At 38.2% G+C, this 25,986-nt stretch overlaps 1 protein-coding gene across 6 annotated transcripts in view; it reads left to right on the forward strand.

Annotated features, from left to right (window-relative positions):
• Positions 1-25,986, forward strand: part of CCDC141 (coiled-coil domain containing 141) — a 219,691-nt gene that overhangs the window by 35,168 nt on the left and 158,537 nt on the right. For all 6 annotated transcript variants that reach the window (XM_070475945.1, XM_070475947.1, XM_020903873.2 and 3 more), the window contains exons 3-4: positions 17,366-17,557; positions 21,154-21,262. In XM_070475945.1, coding sequence (XP_070332046.1) covers positions 17,366-17,557; positions 21,154-21,262 — 301 coding nt within the window. The remainder of the gene's footprint in view (positions 1-17,365; positions 17,558-21,153; positions 21,263-25,986) is intronic.

The raw sequence follows: 25,986 nt of genomic DNA on the forward strand, positions 1-25,986 counted from the left end.
CTCTTTAGGTGTAATACCATTTATATCCCTCCCACCACAGTGTAGGAGGATTCCTTTTTCCCACTCTCTCTCCAGCATTTGTTATTTGTAGACTTTTCAGTGACAGCCATTCTGACCCATGTGAGGTGGTACCTCATTCTAGTGTTTTAAAATTTATTTTTATTTTTTAAATTTTTTTTTGCTTTTGCATATATGTTCTTTTTTTTTTCCATTTATTTTTATTAGTTGGAGGCTAATTACTTTACATCATTACAGTAGTTTTTGTCATACATTGAAATGAATTAGCCATGGATTTACATGTATTCCCCATCCCAGTCCCCCCTCCCACCTCCCTCTCCACCCGATCCCTCAGGGTCTTCCCAGTGCACCAGGCCCGAGCACTTGTCTCATGCACCCAACCTGGGCTGGTGATCTGTTTCACCCTAGATAATATACATGTTTCGATGCTGTTCTCTTGAAACATCCCACCCTCGCCTTCTCCCAGAAAATTTATTTTTAATTGGAGGATAATTGCTTTACAGTGTTGTGTTGGTTTCTGCCATATAGCAGCATGAATCAGCCCCAAGTATGCATATGTCCCCTCCCTCTTGAATCTCCCTCCCACTCCTCACTCCATCCCACCCTTCTGGGTTGTTACAGAGCACTTTTAATTCCCTGTGTTACCCAGCAACTTCCCCACTAGCTGTCTATTTTACATGCGATAATGTATATGTTTTCAATGCTACTGTCTCAATTTGTCCACCCTCTTCTTCTCCCACCATGTCCACAAGTCCATTCCTATGTCTGTGTCTCTATTCTTGCCCTGCAGATAGGTTCATTCATAAAATTTTTCTAAATGCCACATAGTAACAAGGTTTTTAAAGTGGCTAAATGATGCTGTTTAGCATATACAGTTCTTTAGCTAACCCTCAGGTCAAAGATGGAGGTGATTTTAATGTGTTTCATACATTCATTAAGTAAGTTCAGTATGGCAAACCCATGAAAAATATGAACTAAATCTCTGAATGTGTTTACTTGTGGAAGTAGGAGGATCAGTCATGGCTGCATCAGGAATATAGTGATGTTGTCAGAACTTTGTCTCTCCGTCTCTTGGGCAAATTCTCACACATCACTGGTAGGATGGCCAATCAGTTATATTAGGCTCACATCCTAAGCTTAGTATTTCTGGTGAAAGGTCTTTCCAGATAGCTCCCACAGGAAGGACTCTGGAAGAATCAGCTTCTTCCAGGCTTGAATCACTTTCATCCCTGAATCAATCACATTTTCATCCTCGAGCCTATCAACCAATTCATAACTAGGATGGGTTAGTGCCTTTGCTCATCAGTGGGTAAGGGAGCAGGGTCGGCCCTTCCTAAAATCACATATTGTGGGTTTCTCACATAAAATAAGGGTTCTGTTGATGAGAAGAAAAGGGATATTGTTTTCACAAAAAGAAAAAATCAACATGCCTGCCAAAGCAGCTTCATTTTCACCTGAGTGTGTGTGTCTAGAAAAGGAAGAAAAGGTGAAGTCTTCAATGACAAAACCAAATTATGTCATATCACTGAGAAAAAATAGATTTCTTCAATAGTATAGACAGTGCTTTTATTTTTGTATTTCAATAAGTACTTGGCTAGTATGAGCCTCTTAAAACACCAACTTTAATATTGAAATATGGTAGAAAACAAAGTTAAACATGTCACAATCAAAGTTTCTAGGTTTCAGCTGCTTCTTTTACCTTGTTAGTTCTAAGTACTCAATAAATGCTGAGTGAATTAATGAATTACTGTATTACAAAACCATGGAATTCAGTGGGGCCTTAGAAGTCATCTAGTTAATCCCTTAGATGGCTGTGGACATCTGCAATATCCTACAGAGTGGTCATTGAATACTATTTGGACAGTTTCATATGAAAACCCCCAGTGATTTCCTCTTGGGGACTTCTTTGCCATATACTGACATCTTATAAAGGATTTAGAAGCTGATAACATTAAACAAAGGTGCATTCACATTGTTTAATTTCTTTTTTCTCTCCCGCTTTACCCCATACATGTAAATGCAAATAACAAATTACAATTAAGTGATATCTCAAGTAATATGTTCTGAGAGAACAGCATTGAAACAAGTGTACTATCAAGGGTGAAACAGATCACCAGCCCAGGTTGGATGCATGAGACAAGTGCTCAGGGTTGGTGCACTGGGAAGACCCAGAGGGATGGGATGGGGAGGGAGGTGGGAGGGGGGATCGGGATGGGGAACACATGTAAATCCGTGGCTGATTCATGTCAATGTATGGCAAAAACCCCTACGATACTGTAAAGTAATTAGCCTCCAACTAATAAAAATAAATGGAAAACAATAAGTAGAGGATCTGAATAGACATTTCTATAATAAAGACACACAAGTGGCCAACAGGTGCAAAAAAAAAGGCAACTCGGATAAACAAGCTGGACTTTGTTCAGGGAAGTTGGGGCAGAATTCTGGCCAAGGAATTGATATAAGGGAGACAGAGAAGAAGGCCACAGAGCTTTATTTCAGGCACAGATCCTTCAAGGGCAGCCTTGGAGCTGCCTAAGAGCGAGGCTCAGTAATGGTGACACTGGGTAGTTGATAGCTGGTGGGTTTCCTTGTGGCTGGTGGAAGTGGATTTTCTCTGGGGTTACAGAGAGGAGGGAAATGAGGTGTTGCCTCATCTGGAAGATAGGAAAGTGCAGAGTATCCCAGGGAAATATCTTGTATTAAGAAACACATACTGTATTGAATCAGGGTAAGGATGGGAAGCAAACATTCCATTCCTCTTGTGTTATTATTTATCTCTGGTAACAAAAGTTCTTTATAGAGTACAGTGTGCTGTGCTCATTTATTGCAATATTACTTTTTTCTTATTGTTATATTTTTTCCATAGATAAATCCTATATGTAAGCAATCTCTAAATACATCCCACTTTGGGGTTAACTTGTTTTGTTCTATTTTTGATTTAAATAGACTATCCTAAAATATTCTCTGAATTTTTGTATGTTTGGTAATTTCACACTCTCAAGAAGCCAAAAGAAATTCTTCAGCTTTTAAAACTAGATTTTATCCTCTTCTATACCTAGATACTAGGAGGGATTGGGGGCAGGGGGAGAAGGGGACGAGAGGATGAGATAGCTGGATGGCATCACTGACTCGATGGACATGAGTTTGAGTAAACTCTGGGAGTTGGTGATGGATAGGGAGGCCTGGCGTGCTGTGATTCATGGGGTCGCAAAGAGCCGGACACAACTGAGCGACTGAACTGAACTGATACTTAGGTGTATTTTAGATTACCTGATAGAGAGCATGTGGTGTGTTTTCAAGAAAACATTAGAAAATTGATATTCAGATCTCATTTGTAGGCAAGAAATTTCAGGTGATATCTTAATCCTGACTCTGAAATGTGATCTAATAACAAAAATGCTTGGCAGTAGAATTAGAGTCAGATTGACAGTAAACTATAATATTTATTAATTCAAAGACTGTTATATTTAGATATAAACATAATTCACCCACCAGCAAATGGCAATTCTTAACAAATTAGTCATTAGTATGAATTGTACGATGAGTTTTGAAACAAATTGGTGAGGACAGTTCTTAGCTTTAGAAGAAATAGCAGGAGACCACTATAAGCTTTGATTTAGAATGCATTTTATATCAGCATTGGAAATGTGGTGGTGATAATCACAGAACATGCTTACTTTCACATATGTTTACTTCATTTTAGTGAGGCATGCCTCACAGAGGCTTAAAAAGGAATATGTTGGTGTCTTCCTAGTCATTCATATAGCCCTCAGCCATTGGAACTACAAATTCCAGAATGCAACATTCCATTCTTAAACAGATTTCAGACTCAGTTTGATGAGATAATAGGATTTACCATGAAGTCCAAAATGCTCACTTGAACTTTACTAAACATAGACCTTTGTCAGGTTTGGTACACTTCTATATTCAATTTTAAGAAGTAAAATATTTGAGGTACTGTCCACCTCATCTGTTTATGTGATACAATTATTTTCATACGTTAAAAAAATAGCCATTTCACCATAGTGAACTAGTGTAAAATTTAAGGACAAAATAATCAATTAAGAATTTTTCTGGAGGAGAAATTCTTTCTAAAATGTTCTAAAAACAATTCTTTTTAACATACTTGTTCCTTGGAAGTAGCTTACTGTTATTTGGACTCAGATTTAAATATCTTATTAATATATTTTAGACTTTTATTAGTTCTGAAATTATTAGTGAAGGCTATAGATTGGCATTCATGTAGGCACTTCTAATTTTTTGAAATCATTTTCTATTAAAGGTTTGAAGTCATTTTGTTTATTCCTGCAAGGACCTCAATGTGTTCTCCATCCAATGTTTTTATAAATATGCAATAATTATACTAGTAATGTAATTAAAACAATTACAGCCTACCAGTTTCCTCTATCCATGGAATTTTCCAAGCTAGAATACTGCAGTGGGTTGCCAGTTCCTTCTCCTGGGTCGGGAAGATCCCCTGGAGAAGGAATTGGCAACCCACTCCAGTACTCTAGCCTGGAAAATCCCATGCATGGAGGAATCTGGTAGGTTGCAGTTCATGGGGTTGCTAAGAGTCAGACACGACTAAGCAACTTCCCTTTCACTTCTTATACTAGTAATGTAATTAAAATAATAGCTCACATTTATTGAATATAGCCTTCAGCCAACAGGAACTACAAATCCCAGAATGCAGCATTCCATTCTTAAACATGGATTTCAGACTCATTTCAAACATTTATTGAATGCTTACTATATACCAGGCACTGTACTAAGAGCTTCCTTGGGTTACTTTGTTCAATCTTCATAAAACCTTATAAGATAGGTGGTATTATTGTTCCCATTTTACAATAGGCTAAGACTTAATGAGAATAATTAGCTTATAAAATGTGCAGAGCTACTAAAGTGAATCTAAAATGTGGACCACAGCTTCTATGTCTTAATTCACTATGTTATGCTGCATACCTTGCATCACAAATGAAACATTCTTATTGTATACTGTGGCCAGTGCATCACCACCAGTGTAATAACACCTCAATTTTATGAGTTTTTGTTGATGGGAAAAATATCATCTTTGAGCCTGAAAGGTAGGATAGTACCTCAAAATTTTCTTCATGAGCAAACCTTGTTTCCTCCTGTGAGAAGTAAATTTTTAAATTTCATCAAGAAATGTTAAAATAGATAGTTGAAATAATTATTCCAGAAGCAAGCACTGAGCAAAAAAAAAATCTTCATCTCATTTTCCAGATTGACTAAATGCATCAGTCAAATTATCGGAATAATTGCTGAAGATTTCTCTTATGTTTCCTGGCAGCATATACTTCATAGCTATTGTGACTCCACAGAATAATATCAAGTACTCTTTATGTTTGTGAAACATATCGGTTTGATGTGTTGTTGATGCTTCCTAGGAGCTTCACACCATCCATTACCCTGCCCTTAACCTTCAACCTTCCTGCATCAAACTCTGGGATGACTTCACCTCTGGACTCTGTTAACCCGAACATATCCACCTCTGTTCTTGAGGTTTCCTAACTTCCAGGTGTTTTGTTATCCAGCACATCTCTCCCCTTTTTAAACATACCCCCCCATCTTTTTGGTTCAGTCCTATGGTTTTTTCCCACCTGAAGCTTTCCCCACTTTTTGCCTTCCCCAAGTGGTACCACCACAAGACTGAGTGGGCTGAAGTGGTTTCTTGTTGGTTGGAAGGTATTGACCACACAGCTTGTCAGCAGGGAGCATCTCTGGGCAGTTTGCTGTCACTGCAGCTACATATTTGCCAGGTAGGTGCCTCCCCCAAGGCCCCACTCCCCATCCTACCTCCTCTGTCACATTGTTCCTCAAATCATGCTTCTCAGATCCCTAGGACTTCAGAGATACATTCTCAGAGATCCCGTGAACCTAAATTATTACAGGTTTTTAATGGGATGATCTTAAAATATTTAAGTAGCTAAATTTCAGAGCTTACACTTGTATTTTTCATGTGGCGTCTCTGAAGAAGTAGTTTGGCTTTTTTTTTTTTTTTTTAGTGGTTTTTCAAACTGGGAGTCCACCAACCTGTTTTTTTGAGTTCTGAGTTCTCACGATTGAGAAACACTGCTCTACTATACTGGAAATGAGCCTGGCTACACAGTCCTCATACATCCACTGTGCGCCTCCTGGGAGTCTTGTACTCTGCCGAATACTGGGACTTTAAAAAGTCCTGTCCTCAAGGGTTAGTGGGAAGTCAGATATATAGAAAGACAGTCATCATATATTGTAATGGTGCTAGTCAGTTGGTACAAACTTTCTAGAGAACAACTTTAGCAATTGAATCAAGAGCACTGAAAAAGTGGGATAACCTTTAAGCCAATCATTCTACTCTTAGGAATTTATTTTTGGGGAATAAGAAAGAGCCACAAAGATTTATATGAAAGGATGAAGAAGTCAAATGAAATGAAGGATGTTGGAATTGACTCAGCCTGATATTTTTTACAATAGTTAAAAATGGAGGCAAGGTTTAATATTTAACAATAAGAGGATACTTAAGTTATGGCACCCCACTCATGGGTATTAGACAACCCCTAAACATAATACTTTGCTCCAGTACTTTGGCCACCTGATGGAAAGAGCCAACTCATTAGAAAAGACCCTGAAGCTGGGTAAAATTGAAGGCAGGAGGAGAAGGGGAAGACAGAGGATGAGATGGTTGGATGACATCACCAACTCAATGGACATGAGTTTGAGCAAACTCGAGGAGATGGTGAAGGACAGGGAAGCCTGGCATGCTGCAGTCCATGGGGTCACAGGGTTGGACACAACTGAGCAACTGAACAACAAAAACAGCAAAACATAATAATTATAGAAAATATTGAAAGAACTCGTAATGTTAAGCAGAAAAACAGCACATAACTTTCTACATCAGAGGTGAGCAAACGTTTTCTGGTAATATGTCACATTGGTTAATATTTTAGGCTTTGTGGGTTATATGAATTTGAGAGTTGAAACTATTAAAACTCTGCTATTTTAATGTGAAAACAGCCACAGACAGTGCATAAACAGTTGGGCATGGGTGTTTGTCAATAAAAATTTATTTATGGACATTGAAATGTGAATTTTGTATAGTTTTCATGTGTCAGGAAATATCAACAGTAATTTTAAATTTTTCATTTTCAACCATTTAAAAAATATGAAGCCTGTTCTTAGCTTGCAGACCATGTGAAAACAGATGGCAGGCTGGATTTGGACTGTGGGCCATAGTTTTCTGATCTCTGATCTATACTATACGATTTTGTGTGTGTGTGTGTGTGTGTGTAGGTAAAACCATAAGAATATTAATGGTGGTTGTCTCTGGGAAGTGGGATTATAGGTTATTTTTTTTAATGATTTTTAAAATATTTTTACTCATTCTTAATATGAAATGACATTTTTGATAATCAGGAAAATAAAAAAGAATAATTCACTATAATAATTGCTATAATAGTGGAAAGCACTTTAAAGGGATAAATACCTCAGATTCATGGAAGCTGAGGGTGAGGAAAGGGTTGCTGAAAGAATCAAAACTAAACAGTGTGTGGAAGGACGATGAAGAATTTCTCAAGCGTGGTGAGTCACAGGAGGGAGAGAGAAGAGGGGACGGCAACAAGGAAAAGTGCTCCGGGCTGAGACTGGAGGTTAGGCTGTGGGAAAGTTAGGGAACCACAGGAATGTCAGAGTTTGGAGAGCAGCGTGAAGCAGAGAGCAGAGAGATGAGAGACAGAATCAGGCGCTAAGGGTCTTACTTGCTGTGCTTAACACTTTGCATTTGTATCTTAAAATCATTTGAGAGCCACTGAAAGATTGATAATTTGCTAAATGAAGTGATCGTATATCTGATTTAGAAAGACCTACATGGCATGAGGGCAGAGAATGGATTGGGCAAGGGTGAGCTGGGAGGCGGGAAGACAAGTTGAGAGGCTGTTGTCGGAATCCATGAGAAATGAGAGACTAAACCAGGGTAAGGCGGTGGGTGGGGGAGTGGAAACAGAGGAAGGAGAAAGCTTGAATGAAATATAGGCTGTTGACTAATTAGATCTTGGAGCTGAAGGAGATATGGGGGAGAGAGGAGTAAAAGTTGTCGTCCATGTTTCTGCTCCTGAAAGGCAGGGGAGTGGGAGATTTGGTGGAGAAGATGGCATGATCAGTTTTAGATGTCTTGAACATGAGAACATTGTTGGGTGTTTGGGTGCAATTTTTCAATACAGTTTAAAAATCAGGAGAAACAAATTACATAGACAGTGATTGTAGTAATAAGAACTTATGCACTCAGTTATAAAGAAGTGTTAAATAATAACTTTCTTTTTCTCTTCCCCTCCTTCCCTCATGGATTCTGTAGAAACACAGTCTAACCGGTACTAGTGGCTCATTGTGATAGTCCATTCAGACTTTGGGGTCACTCGCCCTTGAGACCACATTAAAATTTTGTGAAGAAGTTGAGTATAGTTTGAAAAAAGTCACACAAATGATTTTATTATAAGCTCCTTCGTCCTACCCCTGACACCTACTTGTTGAGTGAGAAGAAATGAGCAAAGATTGTGGTTTCCTGGAGGATTGTGGCTCCACCACCTAGGAAGCTACCTGGATGTGATCGGAAGCTGATCCCCTGTGTGGAGGGCAGGGAGAAACAAAGAGGTGGACCAGTCCAGATGGCAGGTGGTGGGTTTAACAACCAAGGGAACTTATTTAGGAGGCTTGTCCTGGGCAGCTGCAAGACAGCCTCTCTGCCCCTGTCTGCCAAATCTTAAAAGTTCGTATAGATTCTTTCACTGCGTTCAGTCATGTGCTCCATCCAGATAGTCTCAACACCGCATCACTATCTCAAGGCTGTGTCTGTGGGGGCAACTTCTGGAAGCCAGGAATATAAACCTACTAAACATAGAGGAGGGAGTGAGGAGCCTCTAAATGCCTGGATCCAGCTTACAGGTCAGCCACCAGGTCAGGTCCTTTCAGTGACCTCCCCTAACAGACACCTGAGAGTGACAAGAGTGTTAGTTACTCAGCCGTGTCCAGCTCTTTGCAACCCCATGGACGATAGCCCACCAGGCTCCTCTGTCTACGGAATTCTCAAGGCAAGAATACTAGAGTGGGTTTCCATTCCCTCCTCCAGGGGATCTTCCCAACCCAGGGATCGAACCTGGGTCTCCTGCATTGCAGGCAGATTCTGGCTGCATTGCAGGCAGCCAGCAGGGAAACCCAATAGACACCCAGACATTTAAAAATTAGGCAGAGAAAGTGAGCCTGTAAAAGAGTGCCAAATCACAGAAGGAAAATCAAAGTATACTTGTAGTTGATGGAAGAAAAAAAAATTTTAAGGAGCACATAGCAGTATTAATCACAAACAAGTGATTAAATGAGGATTATTTAGCATTGATAAATGTGAGGTCATTGTGGATCTATGCAAGAATATTTCACTGGCATGGTGGGAATAGAAGCTATTCAGAAGTGAATTGAGAAGTAGATGAGGATTAAGAAAAAGCTGAAGCATCAAAGAAAGGAAAACAACACTATCCAAATTAGATGCTTCCCTCCTCAATTTTCAGATATATTACCACAGTTTGTACCATTTGATTAAGAGATGCTTGAAAAATTCTTGATGAATGGTTGAGAACGTGGATGAGTAAATATGCTCTTGAATAACATCAGGTTCCATTAGGTATTATCTACTCTGAATCCTAGGAGTTGTTGAAAGTATGATTGTATTGTGTTTGAACAAGTGACTGATTTTAGCTGTAATGGAGGATAAAGAGCCTCTTTCTATTGAAGTGAAATAACTTTCTACAGATTCCTGTTGACTGAGGATGTTTTAAGTTCTGTGGGAATAATATATAAATGTTTAAACTGTAAAACACTATACAAATTTTATTATTTGTACTGCAGTATTATTACTGCACAAATAATAAGACATGCAAAAATGAGATTTCTTCCCCTTTAGGTGTGTTTTCAGATACTAATTTATCTTTTGACTTTACGGTTTTTGATAGTATTCAACCTGGAGGAGCATCTTCTCTTCAATTAGGTAAGAAGTCCATCTATAGCCAACAGCAACTGCATATGTAACCATCCAGTCATGTCTGACTCTTTGCTATCCAATTCACTGGAGTCCGCCAGACTCCTCAGTCCATGGGATTTCCCAGGCAAGAATACAGGAGTGGGTTGCCGTTTCCTTCTCCAGGGGATCTTCCCAACCTAGGGATCGAACCTGTGTCTCCCACAGTTGAGAGAGGCCATTTGAAGAGATGGGGTGAAGGTGGGCTCACTTCAGGTGTTCAAAGTTATATCCCTCAAGGTTACCTGGTTTTAATTTCCATGATACATTAATCCTATGAAAGTTTTAAAGGAATTCTTCAAGTGTATGTAAGGAGTGAGAGACATAGACTTGCAGGGCATTGTCAAGGGTTTTCTTGACAACTATGGGAAATCTGGGATCTGTGGCACTCTGGGAAATGAGGAGGCAAAATTTGGGACCATCTAAGAAAAGTTTTTTCCAAAAAGTATGGAAGGTTTTGCTCCTAAACTAAAGGAGCCCTGTTGGTCTAGAACGGGTCTGTGTTACAGTTTTGTTAGACAGTTCCTAAGGCTGATGTCAAATTGGAATAAGTGGTTTCTAAACTCTCTAACAGCCTGTGAAATAAAGTGAAATGATTTTCAAGAGAAAGTAAATGAAACCTCTTAGACCTCTCACACATTCTACCACCAACAATTGTGTAAGGCGTTCGGTGTTTCTCAGTAAGATTATTATTTGGGGGGATAATTCTTCTCTGCACTCCTCCCCCATAAATCACATAAACACATGGTGACAACTAGAAATGCCTTAACATGACTGTTACTGGAGCTGTAAATATGAGTGAGATAGAACTTAGGTCTCTTGTGTCTGTTTCACAGATTTGAAATCATCATGATTAACATACATGGGTAGTATGACCTCTAGCCCTCTCCAATAGAACTTTACTTGCCTTTGTGTTTCAGTCTACTGAACTGATAGATCCTATTCCTTGAGGGAAGAAAGAGGTAGTCTTCTTGAGGACTCAGCATTAAAATAGAACATTAAGAACTAAGTGGAATTCCTAACACTTTTACCAAAGTTGGGGAAGAAGTATCACAGAGATCCAAGTACTATACATCAAACACCTGCATGGTGGAATTTTGCTTTGTGTGCAGATCAGCCTCCATTCCAGGAATCTCCCAGAAATAAACCCCAACTGGTTATTATCTTAGATTTTACATTGGTTTAGAAATGTCTTTATTCTATGAATCCTACCTAGTTCACTCTGTTGAAATCCCTGTCTCCTCCATTATTTCAGATGGTGTTTGATAGGGGAATATTGAACTGTACCTGGCCTTGATCCCAGCACCCCAAGAGTGATCTGAATTCCAAGAGAATTTGGAGCAGATAGTTTTCTGCCAGTCTTCAAGGCGAATGTCAACTGGCTTCCTTGGAAAAATCCCAAGTGTAATTTTTACCAAATTAAACCCCGAAGGTTCTGCAGGAATGTTCCAGCCTTGGGATTACAGTGAATCAAACATTTTGCAGTTCATACTGGAGGTCATGGGAAAATCCCAAGGAAATATAGAAAACCAGAACTGTAGTCCTTCAAGCTGCCTATCCCCAAAACTCCTGTATTATTTGTTTACAAGGTGTCATGTCAGTAGGAAAAGAACAGTATTAAGAGAAACCTATATGTATGTAATAAGGCTAAATATACTTCCAAAGACAACCCTATTTATAGAGAAGTAGCCAACTTTCAGATTCATCTTACCACCTTCTTGTCAAACCTGAGAAATATCACTGAAAGTCTAAGTGCTCACTTGCTTTGTTCTAGAATTAGTTTATTGCTCAGTATTTCTTATTCCCTTCTGCATCTCTGTCATGGGATTGTTCTGCTTTCAGTTCTTTGTACAGTCTTTGTCATATGATTGCAATATCTTAGAATTTAAAACTTCTAATTTAAGCCTTGAGCCTTCATAAGTAGAAATTGAGGCCAAGTTATTCCATTTTAATGATAAATATATAAAATGGAAAAAACATGGACAATATAAAATTAGCCAGCTTTGCACATAAGGAGGAAACTAAGAAAGTACACACATTTGATCTAACTGTCCTGGCAATTTAGACAATCATATGTGTGGTTAGCCTAAATACCAAAGAGAGTGGAGTGGGCAAGTATTCAATGGATGTCTCTGAAGAGTTAGTTCGTTGGCATGTTCAACCCACTCTAACTGAGGGAAGTTTTGAATTAAGTATGAAATTGTCCAGCTCTTTGTTGCATTATGAATTTTATTGTCTTCCTTTATTAAGTATGAGAGAACCTTGAATGTCTAACACATAACAAATAATTTTACATTTGTGAATATACCTGGCTATGCTAGGGTGACAAGCAACCCCAATGTTTATTTGCAGCACTATTTACAATAGTCAAGAATTGAAATCAGCCTACGTGTCCTTCAACATATGAATGGATAAAGAAGATGTGGTGTATATTTACAATGGAATATTACTCACCCACAAAACAGAATGAAATGTAGCCATTTGCAACAACATGCCTCTTTCTCTCTTTGTCCTGGGACCCCTGTAATGCAAATGTTTATAATATCAATTTATCCCAGAGCTTTCTTAAACTATCATTGTTGTTCTGATTTCCATTATTTTGTCTTTCAGATTGTGTATGTGTTCTTCTGCATCATCTAATCTATAGTTTATTCCCTCCAGTATATTGTTTCAGTTATTGTATTCTTTAGTTCTTTTTTTATGTCAGTTTTATATTGATTGGTTATTTTTTATATTTTTTAGCTTTGTTGAAATTCTTATTGTGTTCCTCCATTCTTCTGAGTTTGGTGTGTGATTTTATGACTGTTGCTTTGGACTATTTGGGCTTCTCCAGTGACTCAGACATTAAAGGATCTGCCTGCCAATGGAGGAGACACAGGAGACACGGGTTCTATCCCTGAGTTGGGAAGATCCCCTGGAGAAGGAAATGGCAACTCACTCCAGTATTCTTGCCTGGAGAATTCCATGGATTGAGGAGTCTGGCAGATTACAGTCCCTGGGGTCACAAGGAGTCAGACATGACTGAACAACTAACAGTTTCATTTTGTACTTTTTTATCAGGCAATTGTTAGGTTGGTGCAAAAGTAATTGCAGTTTTACATTGTTGAACTTTGCCCTTTGATACTGGAATACATTCTTAAATGTGGTTATGTTATACATCATTTTAAATGCTCATTTCTCCTTTTTTTTTTTTGCTGATGACTTATTACTTGCTGTTTATTTTAGACTATAGAAATGATATTAGACAAAAAGCAAATTTGACTGATTTTTTATTCAAGTTCAAAATGGGTTGTAAAGCAGCAGAGACAACTTGCAACATCAACAATGCATTTGATGCAGGAACTGCTAATGAACATACAGTGTGGTGGTGATTTAAGAAGTTTTGCAAAGGAGACAACAGCCTTGAAGATGAGAAGTGCAGTGGCTGGCAATCAGAAAGTGACAGTGATGAATTAAGAGCAATCATTGAAGTTAATCCTCTTACAACTACATGAGAAGTTGCTGAAGATCTAAGTGTTGACCATTTTGTGCTAATTCAGCATTTGAAGCAAATTGGAAAGTTGAAAAAGCTTGGTAAATAGTTGCCTCATGAGCTGATCGAAAATCAAAAAATTTGTTGTTTTGAAGTGTCTTTTCTTATTCTACACAACAACAACAAAGCATTTTTTGATCGGATTGTGATGTGCATTGAAAAGTGAATTTTATGTGACAACCTGCAATGTCCAGCTCCGGATGGACCGAGAAGAAGCTCCAAAGCACTTCCTAAAACCAGACTTACACCGAAAAAGACCTGGTGTTCAGTTTGGTGGTCTGCTGACAGTCTGATTCACTACAGCTTTCCTGCAAAACCTGTTACATCTGAGAAATATGCCCAGCAAATCAATGAGATGCTGAGAAACGCAATGCCTGCAGCTAGTGTTGGTCAACAGAATGGGCCCAATTCTTCTGTGCATCACACAATCAAAGCTTCAAAAGTTGAACGATTTGGGCTACAAAGTTGTGCCTCATCCACCATATTCACCTGACCTCTTGTCAACCAGTTACCACTTCTTCAAGCATCTCAACAACTTTTTGCAGGGAAAATGTTTCCACAACCAGCAGGAGGCAGAAAATGCTTTCCAAGAGTTCATCGAATCCTGAAGCATGGATTTTTACGCTACAGGAGTAAACAAACGTATTTCTCATCGGCAACAATGTGTTGATTGTAATGGTTTCTATTTTGATTAGTAAAGATGTGTTCGAGGCTAGTTAAAAAGATTTAAAATTCATGGTCTGAATCCACAATTACTTGTGTATCAACCTAATACTTATCTCCATTTCATTAGGTTTTTTTTCATCAGGGTAAAACCATTGGTTTTATCTTGTTCTTTCATTTGGAACAAATTCCTCTTTTTTGTTTGGTTTTCTGTGTTTGTTTCTATGGGTTAGACAAAGCAGTTACTTCTCCCAATCTTGAAGGTGTGATCTTGAGTAGGAGCATCAGTTCAGTCAGTCAGTCATGTCTAACTCTTTGTGACCCCATGGACTGCAGCACGCCAGGCTTCCCTGTCCTTCACCAATTCCCGGAGCTTGCTCAAACCCATGTCCATCAAGTCGGCGATGCCATTCGATCATCTAATCCTCTGTCATCCTCTTCTCTTCCCACCTTCAATCTTTCCCAGCATCAGGGTCTTTTCCAACAAGTCAGTTCTTCGCATCAGGTGGCCAAAGTATTGGAGCTTCAACTTCAGCATCAGTCCTTCCAATGAATATTCAGGACTGATTTCCTTTGGGATTGACTGGTTTGATCTCCTTGTAGTCCAAGGAACCCTCACAGAGTCTTCTCCAATGCCACAGTTCAAAGCATCAATTCTTTGGCGCTCAGCTTTCTTCATGGCCCAACTCTCACATCCATACATAACTACTGGAAAAACCATAGCTTTGAATAGATGGACCTTTGTCGGCAAAGTAATGTCTCTGCTTTTTAATATGCTGTCTAGATTGGTCATAACTTTTCTTCATCTTCTATGTGTTAATAGACTGCATGTGCTGGACAACTTTGGCAGGCTGGCTAGAGCAACAGGCACTTTTCAAACTTTTGCCTCTACACTGAGACTCAAGTGAGTAAGTTAGTGTTCAAGCCTCTTAAGAGTCTCACTTTAGCATAGTGCTCTAGCTCTACATGAGCCCTGCTGGTTTTTAAAGTCAGCTAAGGGAGCCTTGTCCTACCACTGCTGGTACCAAAGGCTGAGATGCCCATCATGGGGCTCGAACCCCTTGCTCCTTAGGATGTTCAAATTTGTGGTATCCCTTCCCACTTGTGGGTCCCTGCGCTGGTGGTGTGTATACTGACTACATTACACTTCTGCCACTTCTCTCCATCTTGATGTAGTTTTCAAAATTTTCCTTAATTTTGGGAGAGCCATTATACTAGTCTTCAGATGTTTCTCAGAATGAGTTGTTCTATATGTAGTTGTAGTGTTGGTTTGCCTGTGGGAGGACATGAGCTCAGGATCTTCCCACTCTGCCGTCTTGATCCCACCTGTCAGATCTTTTTATATTTCATTTGGTTTTTCAATGACTCAACCTTTAAAAAAATCGATTCTTATATTTACCTCTCATTTGTTAATTTCTGATTTTATATTGAATAAGTTAATCCCCTTTAATTTTTGTCTTAATTTATGAGTCTTTTTCTATAATTTAAACTTGAATGTTTAATGTATTTTTTCTTTCAAAAACAAAGTTGTCTAATGCTATGAATTTCATCTAAGCATAAAATATCTGTGTATCTTAAGTTTTAAACATAGTAGCCTCATTGTTATTTTTTTCTTCTAAGTAGCCTGTATTTATAGTTTTTTCTTTATTTGATCTAGGAATTTTTCTTTAAAGTGTTTTCTTAAAATTTCTAAGAGATTTCTTTTATCATCTAGTCTTTTGTTGTTTATTTCTACTTGTATTGCATTTTGGTCTGACTGAGTATAGGTGGCACCAGTGGTAAAAAACCCATCTGCCAGTGCAGGAGAGTTAAAAAATGTGGATCCAATCCCTGGGTCAAGAATACCCCCTGGAGAAGGACAGGGCCACCCACTCTGGTTTTATTGCCTGGAGAATCCCAGAGACAAAGGAGCCTGGCAGGCTACAGTTCATAGGGTGTCAAAGAGTTGGACATGACTGAGGCGACTTAGCACGCACGCACATACCTACTTTAAATATTTTAATGTCATAAATATAAACATCATGAGTGTCTTATTTCCCTGGCAAATTGTATAATTTATCAATATAAAGTACTGTTTTTTAATCACAATGATTTTTTTGTTTTGATTCCTAATTTGTCTGAGATTAACATAGCTAATTCTCCTTTATTTTTGTCTCTGCTAGTATATCTCATCTCTTTAAGATTTTATATCTTTTTAGTTGAGGGATGACTCCAGCAAATATAAATTAGTTGAATTTTTTCCCCTTAATCTGATACTGTTTGCCTTTTAATTGAAAAAATTAACTCATTCATGTTTTGAGTGTTAACTGATATTTGATTATATTCCTATCATTTTGTTTTGTGTGTCATAATAAATGTATTCTTATTTATTTTCTTTGTTATATTTTGCATCATCACATGTTTAGTTTCCTTTTATGTTGACATTTCAGAATTTATTCATGTTATTGTTAATGTATTATATTTTAAAATTGTGCCTTGATTTTGGTGCCAATATCAAGAATAGAGTAGCATCTGTGGGATCCTCCTCCTACCCCCAAATGAGACAATTATGAAAGCACATCTTCCACATTTTGTTCAAGCAATATGCAGTGTTGGTTACAGACATTCTAATTTTTACTTATGACTTTTCACTTTCAAGAACTTACTCTTAACATTTGCATTAAGCTTCACAAGCTTGTTAACAGTAACAACTATTTCAAATAAAAAGTTTTACTGGGTTCATTTCTCACAATTTTTTTCATGATTACTCCTTCCTAGAAGTGTTTCAATTAGTTCTCTTTTTGTGTAATGTGAAGTTGGTATAGTATTCTGTGCCCCTGTGTATGTAATCATTGCATTTTTTAAAATAAATCTCTATGGTGTTTCAACAACATTCAAATGTGGATGCCTTTAGCCTGGCCATGCTCCCCAGTTTACCATAGTCTCAACTGCTGTCTCCTGGATGCATTACTACCTGCCTGCACAATTTGTGTTTATAAATTCTCTTCTAGGCCTTCCTAAACTACATGCAATTTCAAAAATCTAGGTGTTTAAAATATGATCCCAAGTTCTTACACAGAGTGACACTCTGCCTTTTTTTCCCCTGGCCTTAGGTTTTGGAAGATCGAGTCTGGGAACTCCTGCAAGAAGCAGATAGGACTGCTGAAGAGAACAAGGATCAGAGTCAGGTCTATGACGCCATGGCCAAAACTCTGGGCGAAGCATGGGCAGCCCTGGTCTCCATGCTTGAGAGAAGGAGGGAGCTTCTCAGACTGACCTCTGAGTTTTTTGAAAATGCCTTGGAGGTTTGTTAAAAAGAGTTTCCCTTCTCCACTTCAGAGTAAATGGATGACACTCCTGAAAATCCTTTCTTTCTGAATAGACATTGTGATCAGATATTTTTTAAAACAGCAGAATAACCAAGTTATATACATTTAAACTTTAATTGTCAAAATAAAAGTTTTAGTATTTTGAATGTATACCTTCAAACAAAAGATAAGTGCAATTAATTAAAATTGGCAAATATTAAGTAAAAATGGGAATTTTTACCCATAATCCATTTTGATATATTTCTCTCTTTAGGTAATAATAATACAATTACTAAATCAAACAATTACCTCTGATTATAGGATTACTAGGAAATGCTGTTCTAACATGTTCCTGTTAACTACCAGTTGGAGGACGCAGTTTCTTCTGCTTCTTATGATAAGGCAACTGCAGAATAATAGTCCATAGAATGTTTGACTTGTCAGCATAGCATATGATAGAGTACTCTCTAAGGCATGTAGTTGAATTTCTGTAGTTTGAGCTCATTAAAATATATGGAAGGAAAAAGTCCTGGACCTAAGAAGGTCATGATTTTTCTTGAATTCTGCCGTTTTTTGAAGAACCCAGTTTCAAAATGTGAGACTCAAAGAACAGTTTCAGAGGAGGTGTTCTATTTAGTGTAAGGTAGTTACTGGAAATGTCACTTCTAACTTCTCTGTCAAGTGGCAGTTCATTCATTTTGATGTGAGAGCACTGCTTCATTATGACAAAGCCCTAGCTTTGAAAAATATGATATTTCCAAACTGAAAATTCAGGACTTAAATCCAAAATAATGAAAGAAAGAAGATTAGTTAAAGAACATTAAAATTGAGGTAGACAATCTCATGTATCATGAACTCGTTTAAAAGTTAAAAGGAGTAAAAAACCTTATTGTAACTTTCAAGGTTTGTTTTTCACAGTTTGCACAACGAAGTCCAATGCACAGATTATTTCGGGAAAAAGTCCCATGGACAGTTTTCTTTCCTGAAAAGAAATAAACCAGGTGAAATACACCTACAGGGGTCCAATTATAGCCATATCTGATTCATTTTGTCTTAGTAGGTGAGGTATAAGTATTAACTGCGCTTGAAATTCAGGTTGCCTGAGCACAGGAAGTTATCTTTTTTCAAACATGAAGTCCAATATTTGTTTCTCACTGTGTAGGAGCATTAATACTAGCTGATTTTCTATATGATGAGAAATGACTTCCATATACTACATAAAGTAAAAGGAATTATACTTCCTAAGTCAACCCATAATTCAGCCCAGTACTCTGATTCCTAGTGAAAAAATGAAGTTTCTTATATTATCCTCCTTCCAATTTTGTGAACCACTTCATACTTAGCTGATGGAAAACTCCTACATGATTTTCCCTGCCCCTTGTGTAAGCAAAACTAAGAATAGGGTCTTTGAAAAGTGTCCCCCTGTTGCCAATTCCATCCTATACTGACTGTAAAAAGAAGAAAAGTAGGGAAAAGAAAATATCCCTGAGATAACGGTTAATATAGAACATTAGGGAAGATTTTCTGAGTAAAGCATTGTTTCTTTATTGGGTTGTCTTTTTAAAAAATATGTCAAACAATAAGTTGAAATATAGGTATAAGTTACACAGTGACTACAAAATTTCTTGTAATGATCTACAGGAAAAACCAAATCACCCCCCAGGGTTTTGTTTTTCCTTTGAAATTTCTCTTCAAAGAATATCCTTATAATCAACTGTTAGAAATAGAATGATTTAGAGATGTAAACAATGTATAGATAGGATGTCCTTAGTGAACTGTGTGCATGCAGTTCTTTAGAAATGCAAAATGACTTGTTATTACGTGGTTGATGGTTAGTACAAGATGACTTCAGACTCACAGGCTTAACTATCATATAGGTTATTCTATTCTAAAACACTGTTCTTCAGTTTAGGAACACTGTCCCCAGTTGACAGCAGCTGTTTATCTGCTGGTTCTAACAGGATGGTGGAAGCCTTCTCTGTATTTCAGAAGCGGGTGTGCTTAGCAATTGCTCTCTCATCTTTCCATGCCATTTATAACTGGATTTTATGTTGCTGTAATAATCAAACACGATAGATCTTTAAATTGTCACATAAAAATATTAGATATCACAAAATCCAAAGATGAGAGTTTGGATAAAACTTGAAAAAGATGACAGGCACTGTGATAGGCTTTTGTGTCTTTCTCACTGATACTTCTCTTTTATGAGTTTATTCTATACATCATCCAAAGGTGAATGTGTTGATTTGAATGCTCTCATAAATGGTAATGGTTTCCTTTGAACGTTCATGCTGAAATAAAAGAGTTATTTGTCTACTACTGTGGATATACTGTGGGCTTCCCAGGTGAGGCAGTGGCAAAGAATCCACCTGCCAGTGCAGGAGATGCAAGAGACGTGGGTTTGATTCCTGAGTCAGGAAGATCCCCTGGAGGAGGAAATGGCAACCCACCCCAGTATTCTTGCCTGGGAAACCCCATGGACAGAGGAGCCTGACGAGTTACAGTCCGTGGGGTCACAAAGAGTCAGACACGACAGAGCTACTGAGTACGCACACACACACACATATACTGTACTAGCATTACCGAGTATGTTTTGCTCTTTTCTAAAATTTGCTCATTCCCCTGAGAATCTTGACATCACTTTGAGCATCTCCCTTTCATACTACCTCTATGGAGAAATACAAAGAGAGGCTGGTCATGTTCCTTACCATTTAGGGTGTCAAATAGCCGTTCTCTTTTTTTTCCTTGAAGTAGAGGAGACATTTTCCACTTTTCTTTTTTGCTGCATCTAATTTCATTTTTATTTGAATAAAGGCACATAAAATTATTGATAAAAAATTCAAATAAATTACATATTATAGATTTAAAAGCTAAACGCCATTCCTCATCTGTCTCTAATCCTATTCCTTCTCACAAATATAACCCTTTGATATGTTTCTATTTGGACCACTTTCTGTACAAATATATGTATTTTGCTTTGTATAAGAAATAGGATTAGACATAATTTCTTAGCCCTAAAATCAAGTGTAGAGATGGGATTAGGCTATGTTCTGAGACTTACATTTTTTTAATTCTACATCTAATTATCAAGAATCAACTATGTATTTCAACCTCTTTAAGTGGATTTTTAAGTTAAATTTACTAATAACTATATAGGTTACTGGCTACACAAACTTTTGTAGGTTTCTTTTAACAAACATTGTGGTTGTTCTTTGAGAAACTGCTTTAGAATGTTGACAGCAGCTGTATTTGTTACATGGGAGACAATAATTTTACTTGAAAATTTCAATAGACATTAGAACTGTAACCAAATGGGTTTATTTCAGCATACATATGTGTTTCCAGGTGTGAAAGAAATGCAAAGCAGACAGAGGAAAGTTCTTATCTCGGCACTTTGCAAATTGACTACATGGGCACACAAACCTCATACAAACATGTGAGCTAGCACATGCTCACACAAACACACACATCATCCCAGAAACACACACACAATGGGTTAGGCCAATAATTCATGGAAAACATTTACATATAACCAAATGTGGCACTTCGGTTTTTATCTTTTCAAATGTGTTTCCCTTGTATTTCTGTTGTAGTTTGCCATTAAAATAGACCAAGCAGAAGAGTTCCTCCAGAACACTCAGGAGTTTGAGAGTGCCGAGTCCTTGAAGTCACTCCTTCAACTTCATGAACATCATACCAAAGGCAAGAACTACCTGTCTTCCTCACATAGCTTTTTTCCCCTTAATCTTTATTTATTTGTTTTGGGTGCACCGAGTCTTAATTGCGGCCTGTGGGATCTTTGATTTTTGTTGCAGCATGCCCGATCTTTAGTTGTGGCCTGTGACCTCGGTTGTGACATGTGGTGTAGAGTTCCCTTGCTGGGAATGGAACCTGGGCCCCCTGCGCTGGGAGCACTGAGTCTTAGCCACTGGACCATCAGGGAAGTCCTCTCACATAAGCTTTTAAAAGTTCTCAAGATACTAACATAAGAATGCTCATGCATGAGAGCATATTTTTAATTTATCTGCTTATGAATACCTCAACTTGTTCCAAGTAAGGGTAAATAAAGCTTTATTTTCGGTCATCTTCTACGAGAAAGAACTAGTTGTAAATGATGCTAAAGGACGGTAGAAGAAGAGCCTCTGGGAAGTTCAGTTATTCAGTCTGCTGGATCTTAGGTCCTGAGGAGGCGCCAATGGCCACCCTGCTCATCCCTGTATCCTCAGCGTCTAGTGAGGTGCCAGCCCTGGGTGGAGCTTCATGAAATCTTTCCAGGTTAAATAAATGGTTGAATTCAGTGACTGTTCCTTCTAAGGGTCAGTAAATGAAGATCACCTTTTTAATAACAGCTCTTGATAAGGAAATTTTCTTTCACTATGGCGGTTAAAATAAATAGTGAACTTTTTCCAGATGAAAGTCCAAGAAAACAGTCTGTGAAATTATTTTCAACTCCCCCTGAAACAACTATAAAGACAGCCTAGTTGTTAACCAACAGTTTGTGTGTTAGACCTTTTCCACCAGAATTTGGGCTGGTCCAGCACTGTAGTAAGGACGGAATTTGTGGAAGAATAGCTGTTTACTGTAATCTTTTTCTGTGAAAGCAGATTAGATAATAGATAGGAACAATCACTTCTTTTCTTCCTAATGGATTCTTCTCTAATTATTACTGCCAAGCAGATCTGAGTACAAGTAGACGGCCTCCTGCACTCATTTGTCTCATTCTAACCCCATGGATAGAGGTGGCAGGCTGCGGTCCATGGGGCTGCAGAAGAGTCGGACACAACTTAGCGACTAAACAGCGACAGCAACTCCCCTTTTAGCTTCATAAACCTGATCATGCTGGATAGTGACAGAAGGTGTTTTTAAAACCACAAATAAATTTTGTATTTTTAACACCCTCCAAAGAAGCCTTATCAATGTATGGCAAAAACCACTACAATATTGTAAAGTAATTAGCCTCCAACTAATAAAAATAAATGGAAAAAAAAAAGATCATTATTTTTCTAAAACTCAAAGATTAAAGGACTCAAACTTTCCTGTGTAAATTTTTTGAGATCCAACCACATATATGCATATAGTTCCAACAGGTTATTGTTCTATAGGACCTGTCACTACGGGAGTTATAAATAGCATCAAAAGTATCAGTGTTAGAGCAGTGGCGTGCCCATTTTTATACAGCAGCGGCACTCTAGCTGAGCCTAAATTGGGTAGACAGAATCACCCAAAATTCCTCTTAGGCTGGAAAGTGAATCGAATATTGGCCACTGAGATGGGTTCTATGGCCTCAATTCAATCTTCATCCCACAAACATGACCATAATGCAGCAATTGTACCTCTGGAAACGTGACACTGATGGATGCTCTTGGTGAAGAGGTTTGGTACTAAGGCCATCATGTGACAGCATTTTCCAGAGGGACTGGAGGGGGAGGGGTTGTGGTGGAAGTGGAGGGACTTTTCCATAAGCATCTGGGATGAAGCTGGAAGAGGAAGTGCGCTAATGCCATTGTTAGCATTGGCTCCTTGAGTTACTAGGATCTGTGGCTCAGTGAGCCATTTGTCACAGGCACAAGCTGCTGTGTTTGGAGGGCTGAGGCTGCAAGGCCTTGGCCTCCAGCTGATGGTGGGACGGATGCCCTGCCTTCCAGGGGAGTCCACCAAACCTCCTCTTACTCTAGAAAAATGGGTAACAGTGCTAGCCAAAGATAAGAATCACACTTTACTTTTGTGATGACAAAATATTCTTCCATTCTGGGGGCATGTTTATCATGACATTTTTGTGTTCCTCTGTGTAACGCTTTAAGCACTAAGATTGTAGGAGGCTCTCGTCAGGATATCTAGCTCCCACTTCCTATCCCCAAGGTAGCTTCAAGGGCTTTGTTTTCATAAAATGGGAGTTGGCGAAGTTTATTAATCAACTAATTCAGTGGGATATAATTAAGACTAGCTGATTTGAAATGCATATTCAAGAGCAAAACTCTCATTTTCAGTTAAGGACGTTGTTATCTTCTTAGTTCATTTAGGATGCAGTAACAAAATACCATGGATTAGGCAGCTTATCAACAGCAGAATTTTATTCCTCACAGTTCTGGAGGCTGGATGTCTGAGATCAGGGTGATGGTATGGTTGAGTAAGGGCCTTCTTCTGGGTTACAGACTCCTCATTGTGTTCTCACATGGCATAAGGGGTTGGGGAGTTCCATGAGATCTCTTTTATAAGGACACTAATCCCATTCATGAGAGCTTCATCCTCAGGACCTATTCACCTCCCAAAAGTCCCATTTCCTAATATCATCACATTGAGCATTAGGATTTCAGTATATGAATTTTAGGAAGGACACACATTCAGATCACATCAATATCTATTACCTTTAAATTTAGGGAAATGAATTACAGCTAGACTATAATGTATAATTATAATATAATAAATAAATAATAAATTATAACAGGACTTCCCTGGTAGCTCAGTGGTAAGGGATCCTCCTGAAAATGCAGGAGGTGCAAACTCTATCCTTGGATTGGGAAGATCCCCTGGAGAAGGAAATGGCAGCCCACTCTAGTATTCTTGCCTGGGTAATCCCACGGACAGAGGAGCCTGATGGGCTACTGTCCATGGGGTGGCAAAAGAGTCAGACATGACTTGCAACCAAATAAGAACATAATTATAGTTAGGAATTATCATAAGGTTCTGAGATGTTGATTAATGCATAGCACAAAATGTGACTATTAGGAACAATAGTTAAATATGACTGGAAAAACTACAATCAAACCTATCTCTAATATTCACTGTATTTAAATTTACTTCAAAACCTATACTTTTTTCTTCTTCAGCAATGCCAAGGTTGTATTGCATGTTGGAGACTTATTTTGTAACATTTCAGACATTAGAACCAGGATGAATGCATGGAAGATTTTACCCTCTGGAAAATTACGGAATAAGTTCATTCCCTACACTATGTGACAGTCTTTGAAATAGTTGAAGACTAAATGTCCTATGTAATCTTTCATTTGGGTGAAACATGCCTAGTTAGTTTAAGTCTTTCAACAAATAATTTCCAGATGGCTTACTAGTCTGGTTGCCCTCAACTCAACAACACATAATTAAGCCAATATTTTCTGAACCCATGCCAGGTAAGAAACCCAGAGGCCTGTGTATTGAAGAGTGCCTGGCCTTTGTCATCAGGGAGCCTACAGGTTAATGGGGGATGCATACATTTATTGGTGAATTTTGTTTCCTATGAGTTCTTCTGATTTACCACCCAGCATATTGTGTAGTAATAATTTTTTATTTCCCTATTTGTCTACATTACCAGATTATATGATTCTGGAGGAGTGGAATTAGTACATCTCATAATCTCCAGGGTTTAGAATAAGATCCAACTCAAAGTATGTTTATTGAGTGTTATTTGTATATAATCCCAATTTAAGACTCAGGAGCATGATGTAAAAGTGAGCAATAACTGTTGGTAAGAATGTAAATTGATATAGCCACTATGAAGAACAGCATGGAAGTTCCTTAAAACACTAGGAATAGAACTACCATGTGGCCCAACAATACCATTGCTGGGTGTATACCCTGAGAAAACCATAATTGAAAGAAGATGCATGGACCTGTGTTCATGGCATCACCTTTTATAATAGCTAGGACATGGAAGCAACCTAGAGGTCCACTGACAGATGAATGGATAAAGAAATTGTGCTATGCATATACAATGGGATATTACCCAGCTATAAAAAAGAACACATTTGAATCAGTCCTAATGAACTGGATGAAACTAGAGCCTATTATACAGAGTGAAATAAGTCAGAAAGAGAAAGACAAATATTACCTTTACATTGAAGAGCTTACTATGATACTGTAAGCAGTTACACACACACACACACACACATACACACACACAGAAAGTATGGGCAGGTGGCAGGGATTCCACATGTTCCTTATGCTTTGCTTCCTTTCATTAACCAGCTCTTAGACACAAAATGTCAAAATGTGACCTTGATGCTTTTTAAAAAGGAGAAAGACAAATATTAATGCATATGTATGGAATCTAGAAAGATGGTACTGATGAACCCATTTGCAGGGCAGCAATGGAGATACAGACATAGAGAACAGACTTGTGGACACAGTGGGGAAAAGAGAAGGGGGGATGAAATGAGAGAGTAGCATGGAAACATACATTACCATATGTTAAATACATAGCAAGTGGGGATTTGCTATGTGACACAGGGAATTTAACTCTGTGACAATCTAGAGGGGTGGGATGGGGTGGGAGGTGAAAGAGGGGTTCAGGAGGGAGGGGACGTATGTATACCTTGGCTGATTCATGCTGGTGTATGATAGAAACCACAATATTGTAAAGCAATTATCTTCCAGTAAGAAATGAATTTTTAAAAAAGAGCAATTAAGTACTACAGGGACATTAAGAAGGA

Source organism: Odocoileus virginianus, chromosome 13 (assembly GCF_023699985.2).
Source record: "Odocoileus virginianus isolate 20LAN1187 ecotype Illinois chromosome 13, Ovbor_1.2, whole genome shotgun sequence".
NCBI classification, from domain to species: Eukaryota; Metazoa; Chordata; class Mammalia; order Artiodactyla; family Cervidae; genus Odocoileus; species Odocoileus virginianus.